Source organism: Leptodactylus fuscus, chromosome 10 (genome assembly GCF_031893055.1).
Source record: "Leptodactylus fuscus isolate aLepFus1 chromosome 10, aLepFus1.hap2, whole genome shotgun sequence".
In the NCBI taxonomy this organism is placed as follows: domain Eukaryota; kingdom Metazoa; phylum Chordata; class Amphibia; order Anura; family Leptodactylidae; genus Leptodactylus; species Leptodactylus fuscus.
The window spans coordinates 23431546-23454065 of NC_134274.1; the positions used below are offsets into that span (position 1 = coordinate 23431546).

Here is a 22520-nt window from a genome sequence, read left to right on the forward strand (position 1 = left end):
ACCACCCATAATATATAGCTTTATGGCTGGGGATTATAGTCCCAGGCACTGTGAGCAGCAAAAGTTTAAGATAAAGCAGAACAATTGCTTATAGCAACCAGTTGGGTGACAACCTAATTTTCTAATCTGCCCTGGGTAAATGACAGCTGTAATTTGATTGGCTGCTATGACCTTTACCTCCATTACCAGTCATGTGCAAGAGGCCCTAGGCTATATTTCCAGGACGGTCAAAAACAGCAGTGTAACAGAGGCCCGTCTGTGGGGCTGAGCTCATATGTTGGGTTATAGTGACCATAACCTATGTATCTGGGGGGCTGGGCTCATATGCTGGGTTCTGGTGACCATAACCTATCTATCTGTGGGGCTGGGCTCATATGCAGGGTTATAGTGACCATAACCTATCAATCTGCAGGGCTGGGCTCATATGCTGGGTTATAGTGACCCTAACCTATGATTCTGTGAAAACGAGCGTCCCCTCGTTCACAACGGCCATGAACAATGACCAATTATTATGGTGTTGTAACCCACAGTGTGAATGTAGCTATAGGCTAGATTCACTTGAACACTGGTGAATCTGGTCCTGTAAACCTCTAGTTCTCACAACTGTCTTGCACCAGTGGGGGCGCCCATTGTCACAGCTTCCTCTTATATTGTAGTGTATAGAGGGATCTCTGGAAACGGACAAAAATTGATCATGAACTATACATAGAATCGTCCTTGACAATGGACCGTCAAAATATCAGTCATGCGAATAGCCCTATTCACATACCGTGAAAAGAATGCGGCTGCGTGACGACTGTACGTGACGTAACGCGCCCAATATTCACTGTCATGTGTGTATATCGCTTAACCCTATATTTATGTAACAGTGGATATCACTGTCTGTGAACGGGGGGCTACTTTGACTGATATTTTGATGATTTAGCTCATGCTCTATTTTTACCCGTTTGCACAGATCCCTCCGTACACTACAAAGTATGAAGGACCCCTGGAAACTGCGCCCCTTATATACATTACTCGTGGCCAGTTTGCACCTTGTCATGTGAATGTAATCTAAAGCCTTAGATGGCAACAAACCCCATTGTGACTGGCAGGTGTCACCCAGCTTTCCTAGGATCAGATATTTATGCTTTTTATGTTTAAATTTAGGCTGAAGCCCCACGCTGCGTTTTACAGTACCTGCAAAGTGGCTTCTATCCAATCCCATTGACACCTTGCAGAACCCCCACCCCCCCATAAAAACGGATTTTGAGAATCACAGCATGTTAATTATACCTACAGGAATAATGTCATGAAGAACACTGGAAAAAAATTGTTGCATTTCCGCTGCGTTTATTTGCTGTATTTTTTGCGTTTGTCCAAAAAACGCAGCATTTTACAGTCTAGCGAATCCCGTCCGCACATTGCAGAAAATTACACGCTGTGTCTTCCAAAATCGTTGCGGTTTTGGAAATCCTAGCATGTCACTTACGGAAACGCAAACCATTTCCCTATAGGTATAATGAAAGCAGAAAGACGTTTCCTCTGCGGACTTTCTGTGAACGCAATGCGTTCCGTTTTTCCCCGCAGCTTCTCTTACCTTTATTATCTGATCCGCGCTGCCCTTCCCTGAAATTTCTTCTTTCTTCCATATATGAGTTTGTTCTCTTGCAGCATGGGGGCGTCTCCTGTACTGTCTGAAAGCTCGCCAGCGACGCTTCTGTCTTCTTCTCCGGACCATCTTCATCTAAAAGCAGTGACTGCGTGTGTCCATCGGCCATTTTACTGTGGTCGAACGGGAGAGGCCACAGGAAAATGGCCAACAGACATGCGCAGTCGGCTATCTCCCTGTAGCCGAAAGGGAGAAGCCCCAGGAAAATGGGCAACGGTCATGCGCAGTCGGCGCTTTTGGATGAAGACGCGACGGGAGCGCGAGAGAAGAGGCGACCTGAAGAAGAAGACAGAGGAGATTTTTAATTAATACAGGGAATGCCCCCAGTGCTGCAAGAAAACTCATTTGCATAACGAGGAAAACTGGGAATATCTACGGAACGACGAAGACTTCTAAAGGTAGGAGAATCGTCTTTCTTAAGGCTATTCTTACGTATTAGTAGTAAACTATGGAATTCTAATGGTAGAATTCCTTTAAGATCCTTAAGACGGTAGTGCGCCTCTTCTCATTGACATCTCTACATCAGCCTAGCCGTTTTTTTGCGTAGATACGCAAGCTTCGTCTATTTTGGGGGCTTATTAAGTGGAATTACTCTCTGGGATAAAGTTCAGGTTTGTTTATTGACATATTTGTGACAGGAAATTGCTGTAGACTAAATACACTTGGCTGTTCCCTTTAAAAAAAAAAAAAAAATTGAAAAAAAAAAAAGAAAAAAATTCATCAGTTTTGGCAGAACTGAAAGTACCTATAGAGGGCGCTGCTGAGCCGTGCTGTGGAGAGAAAGAAGGCTGTGACGCAGGCAGAGCAGAGGTGGGCGGAGCTGCTGGGGAAGCGGTCTGCTGCTCGGCTCTCTCTACAGACAGGCTGAGGCGGTGACACGGGTTCGATCCCCTCCTCTGGATCTTATCTGCCCCTGGCCTGGGGGGCTCATCGAGAAATCCCTGGCATCTCAGAGGGGTGTGCAGAATTCAGCGATTGTTGTAAAGAAGCTGCAACCTTCCACTGGACACAGCAGAGGTGCATTCATGTAGAGTACTGGCTGGGGGGCTCTGTGTGACCGGACTGGGGGCATTTAAATAGCAAAGGAAGCAGATGTGGATTCCCTATCCAAATCCAACAAGGGGCTGACAATAACTAGGACTCCTGATTGTTTTGCATTGGAGAAGGCAGGAATCATCCAGGTGCTGCTCTGATCACATTGCAAGGACCCTTAAAGACTCCAAGATTTAGTCACCTTGTCCTCCTTATTTTGCAAAAAATTGATCAATTCATTTCCTGGAATGGTAAATCTGCTGAAAAAAAGGAATCTAGCAAAATATAATGCCCCAATATCGATCCTCTACGTGAATCAGGAAGGGCGTTGTGCATTTTTTTTGGTAACGTTGGCATGCTCAGCCCATTGTAAATATTTTATACCAAATATATTTTTATTTACGATCTCGCCTCTTTTTATACCTCGCCTCTGACCTTTCCTCCACAACCCGTCACTTCATTTGCAGTTGGATTTTTTTTTTTCCTTCTTAAGGGGGGGCGGTTGTAAATCAAAAAAAAAAAAAAAATATTTTTGACATTATTGGGATAGGGAAATAGATTATATTTTATTAAAGGGATTAAGAAACAAGATGGCTGAAGGGAACTGGGTTTTTTGAAATGCAAAAAGATAGAGCAGCTGGGAGATCGGCTTGAAGTTTCCTTGATCGGGTAGAATTAGGGGGTATAGGAAGGGGGCGTCTGCATTTGGGTGTTAATTGAAATACATAGTGTTTACCCCTTTCTTGGATTTTTTTGTTCCTGTTTTTGTGGTGGGGGACTACAAGTTGAATATTCATGGTGAGGGTGACCAAAATGTGTTAATTTTCTGTGACTGTCTCCCTGCTTGGCCCCACTGTCACTGCCCTTGCAGATTGGATGTAAAATCAGAAATAGCTTTCATGTCAGGAGGAGGGAGACGGAAGGGGGAGGGCCGCGATTAGCTCTTGAGAAATTCCTTTTCAGTTTGATCAAGGCATGCAAAGCCTAATCCACTGATCACAATCCAATTCTTTTTATTTTTGCGTTTCCCTTCCCCAAAATTTCACGTCGGCAGATAAGCTCGAGTTGACCACCAGGGCACAATTTTTTGTTTGCATTCGGCACAGAACGTGAAACCAAATTTTTTTTCTTTTTTCTGATTTTTTTTCCCCTTATTTGCGAAACAAGGAAGAGGTGGGAGGGTTTTTTTTTTCTCGCTCTAGGCTGGAATTTGAGCTGTGAGACTGAACTGTCTCTTTCAGAGCCCCATCCAGGATCACTCTCTATGGAAACAACCTCAAGAATTTGGTTGCTTGGTTAATTTCAAGGAAAGCTTCCTAGATTTTCAGCCTGTATGAAATCCACTCTTGTTTTCCTCCCCTTCTGTAGGATAACGTGTATACCCCATAGTACGGAATAGTCGCTGTGGAGTTCCTAGCACCTAAATTCGATTTTATTTGTATATTTTTTTTCATTTTCTTCATGAATTGTGATTCTAGGAGATAGATCTATCCTCGTTCCATTGTTTTTGAAAGAAAGCAGACAAAAAAAAATTTTGCTGGGCGCACTCCTACGCTCAGTTTCGTAAACCGTGATACACGTTACGCTGCCAAGCTGGAGATGGCGGAGAATTGGAAAAACTGTTTCGAAGAGGAGCTTATATGTCCTATATGTCTGCATGTGTTTGTTGAACCCGTTCAGCTTCCATGTAAGCACAATTTCTGCCGAGGTTGCATAAATGAGGCCTGGGCCAAAGAGACAGGCCTAGTGAGGTGCCCGGAGTGCAACCAGGCCTATAATCAAAAACCTAACCTTGAAAAGAACCTAAAACTCACCAATATTGTGGAAAAATTTAATTCTCTTAATGTGGACAAACCACCATCTATCCTGCACTGTGTATTCTGTAGAAGGGGGCCGCCGCTGCCTGCCCAGAAGATCTGCCTGAGATGTGAAGCGCCATGTTGCCAGTCCCATGTCCAGACTCACCTACAGCAGCCTTCCACCGCTCGAGGGCACCTCCTAGTAGAAGCCGAAGACGTTAGGGCCTGGAGTTGTCCACAACATAATGCTTATCGACTGTACCACTGTGAAGCCGAGCAGGTGGCGGTGTGCCAGTTCTGCTGCTACTATAGTGGTGCCCACCAAGGACACTCGGTGTGTGATGTGGAGATACGCAGAAATGAGATCAGAGTAAGTACCTTCTTTATTCGTTGCTGATTTCGATCCTCTTTTATTATACATGTTCCTTTTTTGTGTGAAAGTGACCGCCATACTGTGTCAAGTTTCTTTTACAATAGTGGCCCTTTTCTGGAGTGTCCATCGCCCAACATTTGGCTTGCACCAATGACTTCACCCTAGCTAAAATTAACAGGACATGCTTATGAATATTAGTTCATGCTATCAAAATGGAAGCAATCATGTAGGATAGGTCCTCTTTATTGCTTTACTACGCTTCCCGTCACCCATGCTTCCTTATGATTAATAGCATTGGATTAAGAGATGTTGCATAGTGCGTCATGAGGAACATTTAGGAAATGCCTGTTCGCCAAGGCCTATGACAGCACACGTAGTAAATACCAGCCTGTGTGGCAGCCAAGTGGCCTCGAATGCAAACTAATGGGCTTGCCTCTAGGGATGTGATGTATAAACCGTTCAGGGCTGTACAGTAACTTTGTTTTAATTTTTAATTATTTTCTTTTCAAAAATTTTTCTAATATTATTAGATATACTGTATATTATATTATATCAGTCAGGGATTTGTAAGATTTCCTTCTCGTAACTATATAAGCTATGGCTCTGCAGTCTTTTGTTGATGGCTCAGAGCATTCTGGGAAATGGGGTCAGTTTCAGGTTCAATGGCTTTGCTCTGCGGGCCTTCATTTCTAATACAGAAATAATATGTTCCGAATATTAGGAGTTATCCAGTGACGGACTAGGAATACTGTGTCATGTAAAGTTGTCACCTCAATGGTCCACCGCCACTCTCGCCCAGGCTGACCCTCTCCTTTCTGGTCCCTTTCAGTCCACAGGAAATGCCCCTTAGCCAGTCAACAGCTATGGTGGGTCACCACTGTGGCCAGCAATTGGCTTAGAATTCGAGTATCCTCTTGAGGCCTCATGCACATGGCAAAGCTACACTAGATGCAAACGACTGTACAGGTACAGCAGGGCCTATACAAGTCTATGGATGCCATATTGGCCTACGTCGTATGTTTTCCTTTGATCTGTAAGAAATTGTCCATGTTTTGCTACTTTGCAGGAGTTCATAAGAAAGTCAGGAAACCACTCAGTGGCCAGGCCCTATGGGACGTAAGTGGTACATGGACTAAGAGCAACTGAATCTGGAATGGGTTTTCCGCCTCGCCCTCATTATTTGAGGAATACACAAATCTGCCTAGACAAAAACTTCTCTCCCAGTGCTTTCCGAGAATACTTGTCCATTTCAGATACATTGAAGTGGGGGTATAGCTGGATTATTCCATGGCTGACCCTAGACACAAGATACCCATTGTCCATACCATATCCATGCTGTTCCATTCGATGACATCAGGCGTTTCCTCACATTGCTCATCTTCGGTTGTACAATAGTAGAAGACTATTTGGATCCACAAGACGTTGAGCCACAGACTTGAGATTCTTGGTGGATCACTGAGAACTTGTTGGTATCCACCTAGAAAAATCTTGTTTTTACGGTTAACATTACATGCAGACTGTTTGCTTTGGGTAGGGAAAAGTGATCATCAGAAACCCGCTTATCGCTTTATTTCGTGTTACCATTAATTGGAGCACTTTTAGGGTATTTTATCGGCTTTCTTGAATTGGCCAGATTCAGAAAACTTTGAAGAAATGGTTGTTATATATGACTGTGTCATGTGGTGCTTGGTGATATCATCAATCCTAGTGGCCTATATATAAGCTTGGGAAGGGCTTCCCGAACGCTGCCTCAAGCCTGTTATTATAGTTTTGGGCCTACACGTGTTTGGCCCTGTAGTTGATGTGTGCTTCTTGCCTCGCCCCTCAGATTTGTCACCATCTGTTTCTTCCAGTTTGACTTCTGGCCTTGCTTCTATTATGGATCTGTTATTTCTCACTGACCAGTGACGACCAACTAACTAGTCTCTTGTTCCTCATGGCTGACATGTCTTGTTGCCAATCGGTGACTCTTCTAATGACTGTCACCTCAGGATCTGACCAGTGGTGGTTACATGGTGGACAACCATATTGCTATATTGGATACAATGGAGTATTCTGCTTTTTCAGATACACTTGACGTAGGCCTCATTCACATATCTGCATTTAGTGGACGTGTGATGTCCATGATCATCACAAACTTCATGTTGGCCCATTGAAGCCTGCATATTATAGATGAGTCCTCCTTTATGGCCAGTATAACATGCTGTTCTCCTTCTACATAGAGGACAATTAATCAATACCATGGCGGCCCAGAACAATGGCCGTCTACCCTGTTATTAATGGATAACGCTGATGGTTACACAAATCTTTCACGGTATTTGACTATGGAAATGTAGTGTTGACACTCTTGGCTGTGATGGTGACTGTGCTGAGAACTCCAGCAAGTTCCCAGGTTCATCTCGGTAACATGAGTGATGCATTCCTATTTGCTTAGAAATTCCACGGACCTCGGAAAGAAATGAGATTTCTCATCCATACCTTGATTCATTCTGTGAAGTCTCAAAGCTATCCTTTCCCAGAAGGGACATTCCAGTTCCAGGAATATGGTTCTTTTCACTTCTTAGAAAAATTATACATTTTTTGGGTCAATGTTTTATTTCAGATATGAATTTGGCTGCGTCCTGTATACAACCCTGGATGAACGGCTTGCCATTTTAAGTGTTGGAAGACATTTCTCTTCTGGATTTTTCTCTATTCCCACACAGCTGTTACATTGCAGTGCAAAAGGAACAATGGCCTATTCTGTTCTTACAATCAGTAACTTTTATGGCTTTATTGTATTTAGATTGAAATTTTATAGAGAGTGTTTTTTTAGCCTCCAACTGGTTATACCTAAACTGTATAATGCTCCATTTATGGCTGCAGAGAGCCCAGGACCATTGGGATCATTTTATTCTCAACCCTATGTAAATGTGCCTTTCTGGGACATCATGGCTCCGCTAATGTTTACATGTACTGCTCAATCGCCATACATTGTGTAGCGACAGGTTTAGGTACTGCAGTGCTGCCCCACTGACTTCTATAGGACGTCAAGGCAGTACCTAAACCCAGTAGTCCACATGGTATGGCGAGTGAGCCGCACGGCTTCTGGCATGTAAACATTACCAGGGACCATGTTGTCTACAACAGCTGATCTGTGTAGATCCCGGTTGATGGACCCCACAGATCTATATTTATGGCCTATCCTACAGTGAAACAACTCCTTTGAGGTTAAGTTTGCACTTGCGCCATGATCTCCATTGTTCCGCCATGGGACCCGAACGACAGAAAGCCGGCCGACTAAAACAGTGGTTACCCACTGGGGGTAATGGGGTCTGCTGGGTGTCCAGTGGACTCCATTATAGTGGTTTTATACTAAAACTAGCGGAGAGGAAAGTCTTCCGTGCAGGACTTTTCTTCTTGACGATTTTCTGTTACAGAGACTCTGATGCAGATGTGAATGAAGCCATAGTATTACGTATTGCTCATGCAAATGAACGTGTGGGCTGGTAACGCACCGCTAATACAGATCTCAGCTGCTGCGGACCTTCTTTTTGAAAAGTATCAATGAGCTTTACATTGTGTTAAAGAAAGAAGTTCTGCAGCAGCTGTTTTTGTATTCTAAGAAATAATTTACAGTGTAAGGATAGGGCCCCCTTTATATTTTTATACTATTTTGTATAGTATATTTGTTGTATACTTGGGGATTGATTTGATTAAAATACCGTAATTAGAATCTAAGGCCTTATTCACATGGCCATGCTGTTTTTCACAGACATGTCTGTGTCTGTGCAAGTGCACGGATGACCAATATTCACATGGCAGTGAATAACGCTCATGTGACGGATGTTTTTGATACTGCGGTCATATGGCCATTATAGAACCCATGACTTTTTATGGGACTATTCACATGCCACTATCTGTTTTCACAGACAAAGAGAGTGCATGTTCTTTTTTTGCTGGCGGTAAAAAAACCGTACATGTGAATATACACATTGAATACAATGTGTTGTCAAACCGGACGTCCATCATGTCTGTTTTTTACTGTCATGTGAATGTACCTTAATGCTAGTTGCCAGGGAGTGTGCCCGGTACACAGTGGTCCAGATACACAAATAGTCACCATGTAAATCTAGACAGTCTGAAAATGTACCAGATTTATCACAGTGACTGATGCTGGATGATACATATGTTGTCTCTTTAAACTGTCTAGTCTATTTATACCACCTTTTAATCGGCTAACTTTAAACCAGAATTTTTTGACACATTTTTGCCGCATTTGTACCAAGTGAGAAATCCACACTTAGGTGTCTAGCATGGCGAGAAATGTTAACCAAATCTAGATGTGCCAAAGATAGGCCATAACCACTGTAGTAAATCTGGGCCCCTGTGTATTGCCAGTATGTACTGATGTAGCAGGTGGTGAAGGGGAGAGGGGTGTCCATCAAATATCTGTTTTTTAAAACATGCACCAAAAAACGGAGCAGAAGGATGCCCACAGATGAGCCCCATCGAAGGGGTGTAATTTGCCTTTGTGACCATAGATGTAATGAATGGGCTAACTTGAGGTGTTTGCTCTTCAGCATTGCATTCACTCTTAAAGGGGATGTCCAGTTTAAGTAAATAAATGTTATTGCTTGCACGATGATGATTTTGTACAATTTTCCAATATACTTTCTGTATCAATTCCTGATTATCTAGATCTCTGCTTGCTGTCATTCATTCTGCTTACTTCCGGTGGATCAGTCCATGGTCATGTGATGGACACCCGGATGCACAACCCCGTTACAAGAGAGCTTTAATGACTGTGCCCCCGGGTGTTCATCACATGACCATGGACTGATCCACTGGAAGTAAGCCGAATGAATGACAGTAAGCAGAGATCTAGAAAATCAATACAGAAAGAATATTGGAATTATATTTGCCAAAACTGGACTCCCCCTTTTAATGCAAACAGCTGTGAATGTTAAAGTAGATATTCCTTCTTACACTATATTCACACTAGTGTCACATCTCCGTTCTGGTTCGATGACGAAGAGGCGGAACACACAGAGTCAGATGGACCCCAATGACTATAATGGCATATAATATCATATAAAGGGACTATAATGGGATGGGAAAATTGTTTTAAAACCAAAAGCGGCGAAGGAAAGAGTCCTCCAACGGAGACTCCTACGCAGATGTGTACATAGCCACCACCAATGTCTATGATGACTAGGCCGCGGTTACCTTGTATCTATACGGATATAAAGTCCATAGGCCATAGTGATATTTCATCCATACTAATCCTGGTAGCCCTAAGCCCAGTGATATTCCATATCCTACTATAGCAAGAATAGCCAATTTTGCTAAAATTTTTCATGGCAACACTAAAACCAGAACCCTTTCTATAAGTGTCCCCATTGTATTTACCTGCAGGAGGTGACAAACACAACGGTTCCTAAAGCCTAAGAATAAGCACAATCAAAAGAGAGGCCTTAATGGGCCTGTCAAAACCCAAGGAAAACCATCAATGCCCTTGGATCTATTTTATTTTTTTTTCTACAATTAATTTCTTACCAACTTAGCATGGTGCTAAGACTTGGGTGGAGAAGAATGAGGCCGTAATGACATTAGACCCTATTTTTGCCCTGCACTCAGAGGAGAATGTGCTTGCAGTATAGCTAGATTACATCTTTGTGTATTTTATACCCCGCTGGGTGAACAGACATTGCCCATTGATATTCCGGCAGTGTCCAATTATGAAGGGTGGAAGAAAATCTTAAGATGGACATTTCCTGGCCACCTCCACCTTCATTGTGCTGATTGAACTTCACTTTGAAGCCATAGGCTGCAGCGTCTTTGTGCTGGAGTATACGGTGAGAGCCCTGTATTTCTAAGGAGAGACTTTTTAGCATGCTGTCTGTTCCTTTATTTCCTAGAAACCGGGAGAGCTTTGTACCCTGTGGAGATATTTGATTGGAGATTGCCATTAGCATTCTCAGTACAGTTGACATTGTGTGAAGAGCATCATACATGTATCATGGAGAAAACTAACAAAACACGCTCGCCATTTCACGTGTTGGTTAGGAAATTTTTTTTATACCGACCTGTGTTTTATACATATTCATCGGTGCTACTTGGGTGTCCACTGTAGTCGTTGACAAGTACCATTAAGACGGGTTTACTTTTCATTTCCTTCTTATTAGTCATGAAGAGTTCAGTACGGTGCATTATTCTCAGAAGTCTTACTCTTATATATCACATTGCCCACACAGAGCGGAAACAGCAGCTAGATAAAGTCTAGGAGTAAGTGGGTTGAGCACCCAGTATTTTATTTGTAATTGGTCAGCCTGGGTTCTGTATCAGTTCCCATGGGGCAGTTCGGACCAGACAATCTGGTCGGGACTTAGGAGATGGGACTCCCTACGACATAGTGATCTGATGTCGTGGCTTTAGTGCCGTGGTGGCAAACCTATGACCCACTCTATGTGGGCGCCCATCTGTGAAACGGATTATACTGTGTGGGGGCCACTTTGCAGCCGATTTTATTGTGTGAGGGGTCACTGTAGAAAAGATTATACTGTATGGGGCCACTGCGGAGCAGATTGTACTTTGTAGAGGCCACTGTGGAGCCAATTGTACTATGTGGGGGCCACCGTGGATCAGATTGTATGGTGTGCTGTAATAATATTGCACGGTCAGTACGCTATATCATCATGATGCAAGGAGTCCAGTCTCCGAACTAGGTTTTGGACTGGGAAATCCGGCAGACGAAGACTGGAATTTTCAGTCTAGATTTCCCCATATGCAAGGAGCCTAAAGGGGTTTTCCAGTATTTTATTTTTTAATGGGCTATTTTTGGGGTTGGCCGTATATATCTGACTTTAATGTAGCACCAACACATTTCACAGCACTTTACACATCAGAGGGTACATGAACAGACTATATTTGATATTAGAATGTGGCCTCTTATATGAGCACCCATTCGACCACAGGAAAATGGCCGACGGACATGCGCAGTCAGCACTTTTGGATAAAGAGGCGTCTGATGACCTGGCGAAGGGCTAAAGTATTGTCAGCCCCTGAAGCTTCGTAATCCATGTACAGAAAACCCCAGTTGACTAGTTTTGTCCAATATTGGAGAATTCCAACACCATAGAAGATACCATGAGACTACATGGAGCCCTGGTATGATGAGTGCATTTTCCCTGTACCATTAAAAATGCTCCATGTGATGGAAGTCACAGGACTGAAGTTTTAGGTATAATGATGGGGAATACTCCTTTAACACTCTATCTTAAGGATAGGGTTCTGAGCAGCCTATGCGTGACCACTTGACCAAGAATCTCTTCTTAAGATAGATGCAAGTCCTAGAAGTGGTCACGCATCTGTAGCCTTGAAAGCTTTGTAGCTTTAGGTAGGTCAGACCCAAATCTATGGCAATGTATGGTATATCATATATACTCGAGACAGCCTTACCCATTCATGTGGTGCCCACTAGAGTGCTATGACTAGTAGTACACCTTTGACTATCTCCTCTGACTTTTTGCCTTCACTAGCAGATGTAGATTACAGGAACAACTTTTCTTCCTAGTTAATAATTCATGCGCTGTATAAAAGCTGCCGAGCAGGTGCAGTATATGAGGCCTAGGCATTGGCGCCGGCTATCACGCCATAGTTCCACTCTACTTTGCTGAATATCTATATAAGAGTTGCCAGTTTTATGAGGGTGACTTTCCCTCCATTGGAATTTCCTGTTTTTAATGAGGCTGAATTAACTTGGGCTTCATTAATGAAGACGTTGAGGTCGTGCTGGATGTTAACAAATTAACTAAGTCCGGGTTAACTTGGTCAAAAAATAACAAAGTTAAACCCGACAAACGTGCAGCCGGGTTACACGATCACGTATGCGACCGCTCTTGTATTAGCCAAGTCATAGGACTGTAGTCGATGTTCACACCTGTATTTACTGTTAAATGAAATATTATTTCTGATATTTGCTTGACCTTCTACGGCTCACCAACAAGCAGCCGTGCAGGTTTTACTCCATGTCGGCTGACTTAAATATAGGAATTTTAACACAGGAAATTTCATTTGTGCGATGGAAGGAAGCTGAAGCAATGCTTAGATGAGGCCTTGCAGATCAAGCAATGGAAATTCTTCTCTTCGAGCAAAACAACCTCCAGTGTACAGCTGTGTTTCAGTTAACCCTGTCTAAACAAAGGATATGGTCAGGGTTGTGTCAGTGTCTTATCGGTGGAAAGCACCCACCAACAATTCATTCTTTTGTCTGAATGTTTTCTGCAGCCAAAACGGTCATTAATGTTTTGTGTTATGAGCCACAGTTTTGCTCTATTTTTGGTGTAATTCTTTGGACTGACCATGAACGCTGTGCTTATAGGGTTGTCCAACAGGATATATATAATGTATATATAAAATTATTATTCTGTATTTTTATTACAAGCACTGATCCCCCATCGCTAATATTCCCATGCTTCTTGGTTCCCCTGTTGGTCTCTACTTGATCCTTCATGAGATGGAACCAGAAAGTAGAGACCAGCAGGGTAAATACTCGAACAGTATCAGCAGTAGGGTTGAGACGATCTTGAGATTTCAGGATCGATTTTAAAATCTGATTTCCGATCATTTTCCAGCCTATTGCGAAATTTACTCGATCGCTCAACCCCAATCAGCAGGGAACAAGTGAAGCCATCTAAGCTCTATGTTTTTTTTTTAACCCATTCTTATACAAAAATATCCATCCAGACAAACCCCTGATGAGATGGCTGTCTTTGTCAAATAATGTACATAATACAATACATATATACACGGTACAATATATATGTACCATAAACAGATTTTTGGAAATCCCTTGACAAAACTATTGGTGAGTTGTAGACTGTACATATAGTAGCTTACAAATATTTAGGTTTCTATAGTGTACATCTCATAGACCAGTATTTTTCAATATTTACTAAGCCCTAAAGGTGGCCATACACAGTAAAAGTTAGTTCACATGGAGGAAAGTGGAGCGTAATCTGGCACGTATACACGTGCCGGCAGATTACGCACTCAAATGCTCCCAATCATTTCAATGGGAGTTAGGAGCGTATACGCTGTGTTATTTTGCGCCCGTGATTTTGCGGCCGCAAAGTTGGCCAGATTTAGGTGGGACCTTCTGCGTATTTTGTGTGTACGATATTTGGCTGACATACGTATGGGCTATGTTGATAAAACAGTGGGCCTAACAAAAGATTTGAGACCTGGTCAGAGTTTCCCCACAAGACAACAGCAAGATGACACATCGCACTGAAGGTGGGAATGGACTAATCCTCATCCTGCCCAAAGAGATTTACAAAATAATAATAAAAAAAATCTGGGTCAGAACAAAGATGCTGTTAAAAATACAATCCTTCACCTACCCCTTTAGGTAGGAATGAGAAATTTTTTAGGAGTTCCTCCATCCTAATTTTATCTTTGGTTTAGAGCACTATGGCATTCGCCAAATATTGACGCAGTGGTATCGGGGAGATGTTTATACAAGAATGTATTTTTACATCTTCATTTATATCAAGATAGTATGGTCTTGCCCTAGTGTTCAGCAGCTATAGGCGCTCTCTTTGGCGACACTCGCTCCCGAAACGATGAACAGATGTTCCTCCAGATCCAGCTGTAAATGTTGCGTTGGACGGAGTGCACTGAATAGGCCAGCGCCTGTGTGATAAATTCCCCTTAATATTCCATGTACTATAGGAGGACCCGTGAGCGACCATCCCACATTACACAAGCCTAGCCCCTATGGCTCCCTTCCCAATGTATGTTATTTGCTGTAGTTCTGAGTTATGTTTTCAATTAGTAATATTTCTGCTGTCCTCGCTCTAATACTAAACTGTAATAAGAATAATTTATGGATTTAATTGAATTTTCGTGTAATTTCAGAACGGCTTTAGCTTTGTGATTCTCGGTTAGGAATTAAAGGCTATATTAAGGATGGGGCACGCACATAGGCAGCACACGAGGCAGCCCATAAGTCTGTCTTCCATTTACTTCCTATATTCAGATAGTTTGTTTTATAGAAATACAATTCACGAAAACCAGAAACTGGGCAAGCCATTATTTATTTTTATGGTTTTTTTTTTGCATTTTTAGGTATTATTTTGTTTTATTATTTATTAATATTATTGTATGGACAGCTGGATAGCGAGCAGCCAACACTATCGATGTAGTATAGATAGATATTAATATTAAGCTGATTTATAGCTATATATTACATTTTATTAGTAGTATCATTTATGCTTACATGTATGGAAAGTTGTGGGGTTTTTTATGGTGTGCTCACTATTATATGAATCAGTTCCTCCATTGCTGAGATATCGCTTCTTGTCGATACGTACACAAGCTCTTTGGAGCAATGAGGGTGTTACCATTGCTCCAGATAGGTAAGCAGCAATGTCGCAACAAAAACCTGCAATACACTGGCAACAGACCCCAATTCACAAAGATGCTTGCCTTAGGGTTACCTCTATCGATTTGTCTGCGGGCTGGGTGGATAGGATAGATTTTCGTGACACTCCCTTTAAGCGACAATAATAGACTGCAGACTTAATGCACCTACAGATGTTTTCTTCACAGAATTTCGATAGATCCCCCTTCCTCCTTATTCTTAACACCTCTCTTCCTGTTGTGTTGTGTAGTGAAGACGTTGCTACAGAATGTCGAAACTGCTGTTTTTGCCTTTTAAGCAGCTGAAATATTATTTTCTGCGTAAGCATTGATGCCACGCTGGTCGCACCCTATATACCTTCACAAGCTGTCTGCTGGATGACGGTTCTCCCAAATACTGTTACCTCCCCTATACACAAACAAGTACAGTCTGTTAGGACGAGCATGCATGTGCTTTCAGTGGGGAGGGGAGTGATCTGATACCCTACACCTCTTCTCCTAAGGGGATATAGTGTCAGGTGTGGCAAGCTTCATCATGCCCACTCCTTCCCCCTACATTATCCTAAGCATGTAAAGCACGGTGCTGTACATTGTGTATTTGGTTTGCAGCTCAGCCCCTTTCACTTGAATGGGACTGGGCTGCTGTTGATGTTTGTGACTAGTGAACTTAATGCCATTGCAAAAGGAAAGACAATGTAGTACTTGTGAGCATTGCAGACTCTTCAAACAACTTATCTCTGGTGGTCTCACACATGTCAAACCCCTGCCGATCACATATTGATAACCTTTCCTATGGACAGCACTGTCTGTGAACGTGATTGGTACGTCAATGTATCATCATTATTATTATTTTTATTTTATAATTTTTTTCAATTATCTTATTTGTTAAGTAGAGCAATGTTGTAACTTGAAGCTCCAGGGCCCCAGTGTAAAATCTGTCATGGCCTCCCAGCTAGCGTGTGTCATTTATAATACCAGTGTCGGCCACCCTCCGGCGCAGGGTGCGACTCCTACCTCTGTACCCCCTATGGCTCTGCTTTTGGAATATGGGTGTATTTCGTTAAGAATGTTAAGAAGCTTTGATCTAAGTGACCGGCGCAGGGTTGGGTACCTAGGGGAGCTTTATATTTTATTCTATGACTTCACACAATATTTATTCTTATTAGAGGAAACTGCTGACATGAAAATAAACATGTATACGATAAACTAACTTAGGTTCAGTACTTCATTTGCAACATATAGATGGGTCTGACCGATAAAACTAGGTCATTGCGGGTCTAACCCGGATACTGGGTCTCGCCATTTTAAAATTGCACTTACAGGGGTTGTCCAGTTTCAGGAAATAAATATTATTTGTGTAATGAAAAAGTTATACAGTTTGTAGATCTCTTTGCTGTCACTTTGTGTACTTGTAGTGATCATGTGATGGCCAAGGGGAACAACCCAGTCACAAGCTGTGCACATGTGTCCGTTACATGACCCATGGAGTGCCCATCACATGACTCATGGAGTGCCCATTACATGACTCATGGCACGCCTATCACATGACCTATGGAGTTCCCATCACATGACTCATGGAGTGCCTATTACATGACTCATGGCACACCTATCACGTGATCCATGGAGTGCCCATCACATGACGCATGAAGAGCCCATCACATGACTCATGGAGTGCCTATTACATGACTCATGGCACGCCTATCACGTGATCCATGGAGTGCCCATCACATGACGCATGAAGAGCCCATCACATGACTCATGGAGTGCCTATCACGTGATCCATGGAGTGCCCATCACATGACGCATGGAGTGCCCATCACATGACGCATGGAGTGCCCATCACATGACGCATGGAGTGCCCATCACATGACTCATGGGGTGCCCAACACATGACTACGGAGTACCTATCACATGACCCATAGAGAGCGCATCACATGACTCATGGAGTGCCCATCACATGACTCATGGTGGGCAACACATGACTCATGGTGTACCCATCACATGACCCATGAAGTGCCCATCACATGACCACATCCATTGGAAGCAAATAAAGAATAAGAGCAAGCCGAGATCTAGAAACCATGAGGAACTGATACAAAGTGTATACAATAAACTTTCATCATACAAACCATTTTATTTTTTGCAACTGGACTTCCCCTTTCAAGGGTCATTTTTATAGTCCTATAATACCTTAATCCTTCCCATATGGACCTGCATTTTCCCAAGGCTGTATTCCTATAATGCACTGCTTCAGGTAACATGTAAGATTTGCAATATTATCTTGTTCACTGTGTAATAAATTTGCAAAATGAACGACTGAGCATATTTGTAGTGGTTTCTATACGGGTCAGAATTAGAGGTCTCTGTGCCGAATCTGAAGTCTCCAGTGAATGTTACTTGCCACGGTATTGTACATAGACATGAGTAGGTGTGAGCTGGGAGGGAAATGGTTAAATAGTAGGCAGATATATATTTAGTGCTGCTGTCATTTAAGCAGGGCTTAGCAAGGCTGTTGCTATAGGAAACCGAGCCTTGTAGCACCGTGTCTGGATTTAGCACATGCACACGTATGGAATAGACCGCACCGATCTACCTTGCCTAGAGTGATGTCGGTTTCCACTTTGCATTGTGTCACGTTGCGGTAACGCTGCTTTTTTTTGTTGCAGATTTTGCTGTGTTTTTTTGAGCGAAAGCCGAGATTGGCTAGAAAAAGAATTGGGAAATATATAGAACATACTTATACCTTCTGCTCAAAAAACTGCAACAAAATCTGCAACAAAACAGTCTGCGTTCTGCAACGTGGGGCCTTATTCTAAGAGAGGTTTTTGTAATATATTCTATCTATTGCCGTTTCAGAGGATAAAAAGACTTCACTGTTTCAAAGTATACTCCAAGCCCCCTCCCCCATTATGTGTGCAGTGGTCTGTTCCACAACACACAGAACATCTCTTGCCAGCTGACTGAATAGAACAGACCACTGCACACAGATAATGGGGGAGGGGTGTTCTGCGTATACCGAGAAATATTTCATGAAGTCAGTTACCTGTTTCTGCTCTTGAGTTTAATGCAAGGCATCCAAAAAGGTCATAAAATATATTGCAAACATATTACAGTATTACTGACACTTACTATGATAAACATTACATTTTTATTATTATAAATGACTGAAATAAAAGTTATACTTTTGCACCAAACTTTACATCAATACGTTCAGCTTCTCTTGCAGGGTTAAAGGTTTTTTTTTTTTGGCCTCAAATGCGTTTTTGATGACCCGCAGTTTCCCAGCACCACCGTATATGACGTACGATAGCTGTCCATTGTATAGCAATAGGGCCAGGAAATGCAGCCTTGTTTCACTCCCTGCCATTGCTATGGACAGTGGATCTGTGTAGGCTCCATAGTGAACAATAACCTCTTGGAGGGGGGCGGGTGCCCTATTAGGGCTCTTTACAATGCTGATATTTTCCTGGGCTGTTACGGTTTGTGATATTGTTTGTTCATTTATGTAATGTAAGTAAGTTAAAGGGGTTTTCTGGGCTAAAAGTATTCATGACCTTAGTTTAGTGACCTGATTTTAGTAGGAACTAAGGCCCGGTTCTCATCTTCGTTCGGTATTCTATTTGGGGAGTCCGATTGGGGACCCCTCCGACCGGAATACCAAACGCATTAAAATGCGGTGAGAAATGAAACCACACGGACCCCACAGACTATAATGGGGGCTGTGTGTTTTCCGCACGAATCATGTAGAGAGAAAAGTCCTGCTTGAAGTACTTTTCTCTCGGCATGATTCGTGCGGACACCATGCAGAAAACACACAGACTCCATTATAGTCTATGGGTTCCCTGTGGTTTTGTTGCTCACTGCTTTTTAATGCATTTGGTATTCCATTCAGGGGTCCCAAGTGGACTCCCCGAAAGGAATACCGAACACAGATGTGAACCGGGCCTAAGCTGTAGTGACTCATTCAAGCCAATGCAGAGTACAGAGGTGTCTGCTTCCTGCTCTGTTCTCTGTATATCAGCTGATGGACCTCCAGTGATCTGATATTGATAAACTGTACTCAGGATGGGGCATTAATATTTTTAGCCCAGAAATCCCCTGTAATTACCTAGTGGTTGGTGACCCCCCTGGCCACAGAACTTACCCATACACATTATATAATTGTTGGCTAAACTGCCAGCTGGGTATATGGGTAGATGTTGGAGAACTAAGGTCCAGTCCTATTGTTCTGGGTAGATAAGCTGCTGTCAGAACTGTCTTGAAGCAACATGCTGTCCATCTTGCACATGCAGGGGTGTAACTTGAGGGGTTACAGAGGGTGCAGTCACACCTTAGGGGGCCCATAAGCACTGGCATCAGTATTCATATTGCAGCTTCCATCTCGCCCATAAGCCAAGAAGACCCGCAGATTACCCCTAACCACACTAAGGTTGATTAAACTCCTTACCACCCGTAACCATCACTATCAAGAATTCGCTGTAGGGATGAGGTAGGGGGCCCCGGACAAAAGATTGCATCGGGGCCCACAAGACTTTAGTTCCACCATTGGGCACATGAGCGTGTATGAGGGGATCACTGTCTATGTTATGCTGGGTTCACACTAGCGTTAGGGTTAACCACTGATCCTATAAACTATAATGGGGTCTGCCAGGTTGCAGGATATTTCTAACCACCTATTTCCAGCAGATTTAGGGACACAGTCCCCAATATACACTAGTATGAACAACCCCTTATGTGCATGACCAACATTAGAATACAGAGAGTCTGCAAATTGTTGTATAATTTATCTTCCCTAAATAGGCAAAAATTTGCCCATGAAGACAAGACCTATTACCAAAATCTCTTGGGTGGCAACTTTTCCTATAGAAAGCCTTTGCTTTCCTGCACCGCCCGGACCACCAATTCAGTAACCTTCCTCTCCCCTACAGAATCCTTATCTACTGATTTATGGTACATATAATGGTCTCCACCAATGGATATAATTTGTGTTGTGCTTTTGTGTACGCTTCTTTCCCCCCCTTCCTCCATGGAGGTTAAAAGCCCATAATATGTTTGTAAGTAAGCTGAATAGCGGCTAATCCTTTTATTTCCCGGCCCCGTCCATTATTTTGCAGATGGCAGAATCTGAAATTACCCTTAATTTGGCCTCTAGAGTGATGCCTGTTCCCGAGCAGCAACCGGTGACCTTTGTATGTTGAAGAGGGACGCGGGCTCTCCATGACCCTCCTCTGGCATAAAATATTAAACTCTTTCAGCCATGGTCTCTAAATGACCTCTCCACTTCATTATTCGGCTGTATATGCATTCCTGAGATCTTGCACAGTGCAGATGAATTCATGGAAGGATAGGTGTACAATTAAAAAAAAACAAACCGTATGAGCCGCTGGAACAGCCAAATGCTGTGAAATTCAGACAAAGGGATTCTTTCTCTGTTCATATCCCTTTGTTCTCCAATGCCAGCACAGTGTTTTGATGGGGAAAGTTAATTTCGCTCTGCTTTGAAACCGCCATTGCTTTTATAGAGGCGATTTTATTAGAACTTTTATTTTCCGCATTTCAGGGGCTTAAACAGCAAACAAAAGATGGTTTGATGGACGTATGAAAAACAAACTTTTTTTTTGTATTTTTTCCTCCAGTTAATAATCAGAGGGGTTTTTATATTATTTGTCGCCGCCTGGAATAAAATATTGAGTGGTTGGTTTTTTTTTTAGCTGCGGGAGTTGGGAATTAATCGTTTTATGTGAGCGGAATGTAAATGGGATTTTGTTAATTTTATTTATTTTATTTTAAGCCCCTTCCACTATGAATGTCGCATTCTGTATTGCACAATATATTTGGATAATTGGTTAAGGGGGTGCTGTATATAAAGGGTGATGGGATTGTATATACTATGTGTATTTGTATGTATTCCTTCCAATATTAGATATTTTTGAGTCCTCTGTTTTGTCCTTGGTTTTTCTTATTTATGGCTTATGTACCCCCCATCCTCTGCTATTATAGGTTAGGATTGAGCCGTGCGCTGACTTCCAGCAGAGGTTCAACAGCCCAGCTCTGCCCATATATTACAGGGAACAATAAAGTTGTTTGAAGGTCGTATATTTTTCCATTCCGAGCTTTGGTGAGAACGGTGGGCACAGTTGTCACAAAATCCAACTCCCCCACCTATCAGTAATGTCTTTGGAGTGTGGGAGGAAGCCGACGCTATAACACAGGGAGAACATACAAGCTCCTTGCAGATGTTGTCCTTGGCAGGATTCAAACCCAGGGCTCCAGCACTAACCACTGATCCACCAATATCCAACATTTTTGACCAGAGAATTTTATTTTTTAATATACAAAAGTAGATGTGTCCATGATCTGGGGATCTTGTAAAGACCATTCTTAGTGTAATTTTTACAGATCACAGTTAACGCATCTAATGGGATCATATTATCGTTCTCTTTGTCACGAGGGTTGGCAATAGTAATGGTGCCCGTAACCCTACTCCTCAGGCAGCACGGGTACTCTATAGTTGGACTCCAGTGCCCTTAGGCAATAGTACTATGGCTGCGATATAACTAAAGGGTAAACCTCTGCGTGCAATTTATATGTTCTTCCTCTGCGTGCATGGGTTTTCGCCATTTCGCCCATTGATGGGTTAATTATCCGCCCATGAGATAAGCCTTAGATCCAGAGCCTCATTGGGGACATCATCTGATGTAAGTGGTTACAATCTGCCTAGCATTGTGTACGTCAAAGGGGACTTCATCCTGCCTCAAAGAACGCTCTATCCTTCTTCAGGTGGATGGTGGGGTCTACAGATACGTTTGATGTATGTAAACATAGTGCGAATACATTCTTAGGTTATAGCATTATAACACTATGTTCTCATATTTGGCAGGTATGTGATCAGAATGACTTCATTGTAAGTTTGTGCACAGCCGGTTGATCTGGTTATTATAGGAGATATGCCCATGAGCTAAACACTCCTATATCTTAGCTACTACCCTGGTAATAGGTTATTTCCTTTATACCATTCCAACCTACCACAATATACTGGATATGACTTTTCTGTTTCTTTTAGACTTCTATAGCTCAAGCGTTGGAGTAGACAATCCAGTTTCATTCCATTTCCCAAAAAGGTTCATTGTGTTAATCTTATATGCAAATAAATATGACGCTATGTAGGCGCCATCCCCTCCAGGCACCATCCTTGCAGATTTCCTCATTCTAATGATAGTTGGGTGAGATAACTCAGTGACATAGTGAAGTGTGAATGCAC

At 42.6% G+C, this 22520-nt stretch overlaps 1 protein-coding gene across 1 annotated transcript in view; it reads left to right on the forward strand.

The window, feature by feature from the left end:
• Positions 1-2515: 2515 nt before the first annotated feature.
• The window catches only part of TRIM8 (tripartite motif containing 8), a 57812-nt gene continuing 37807 nt past the window's right edge, over positions 2516-22520 (forward strand). The window contains exon 1 of the mRNA XM_075257528.1: positions 2516-4852. Coding sequence (XP_075113629.1) covers positions 4283-4852 — 570 coding nt within the window. The 5' untranslated portion in view covers positions 2516-4282. The remainder of the gene's footprint in view (positions 4853-22520) is intronic.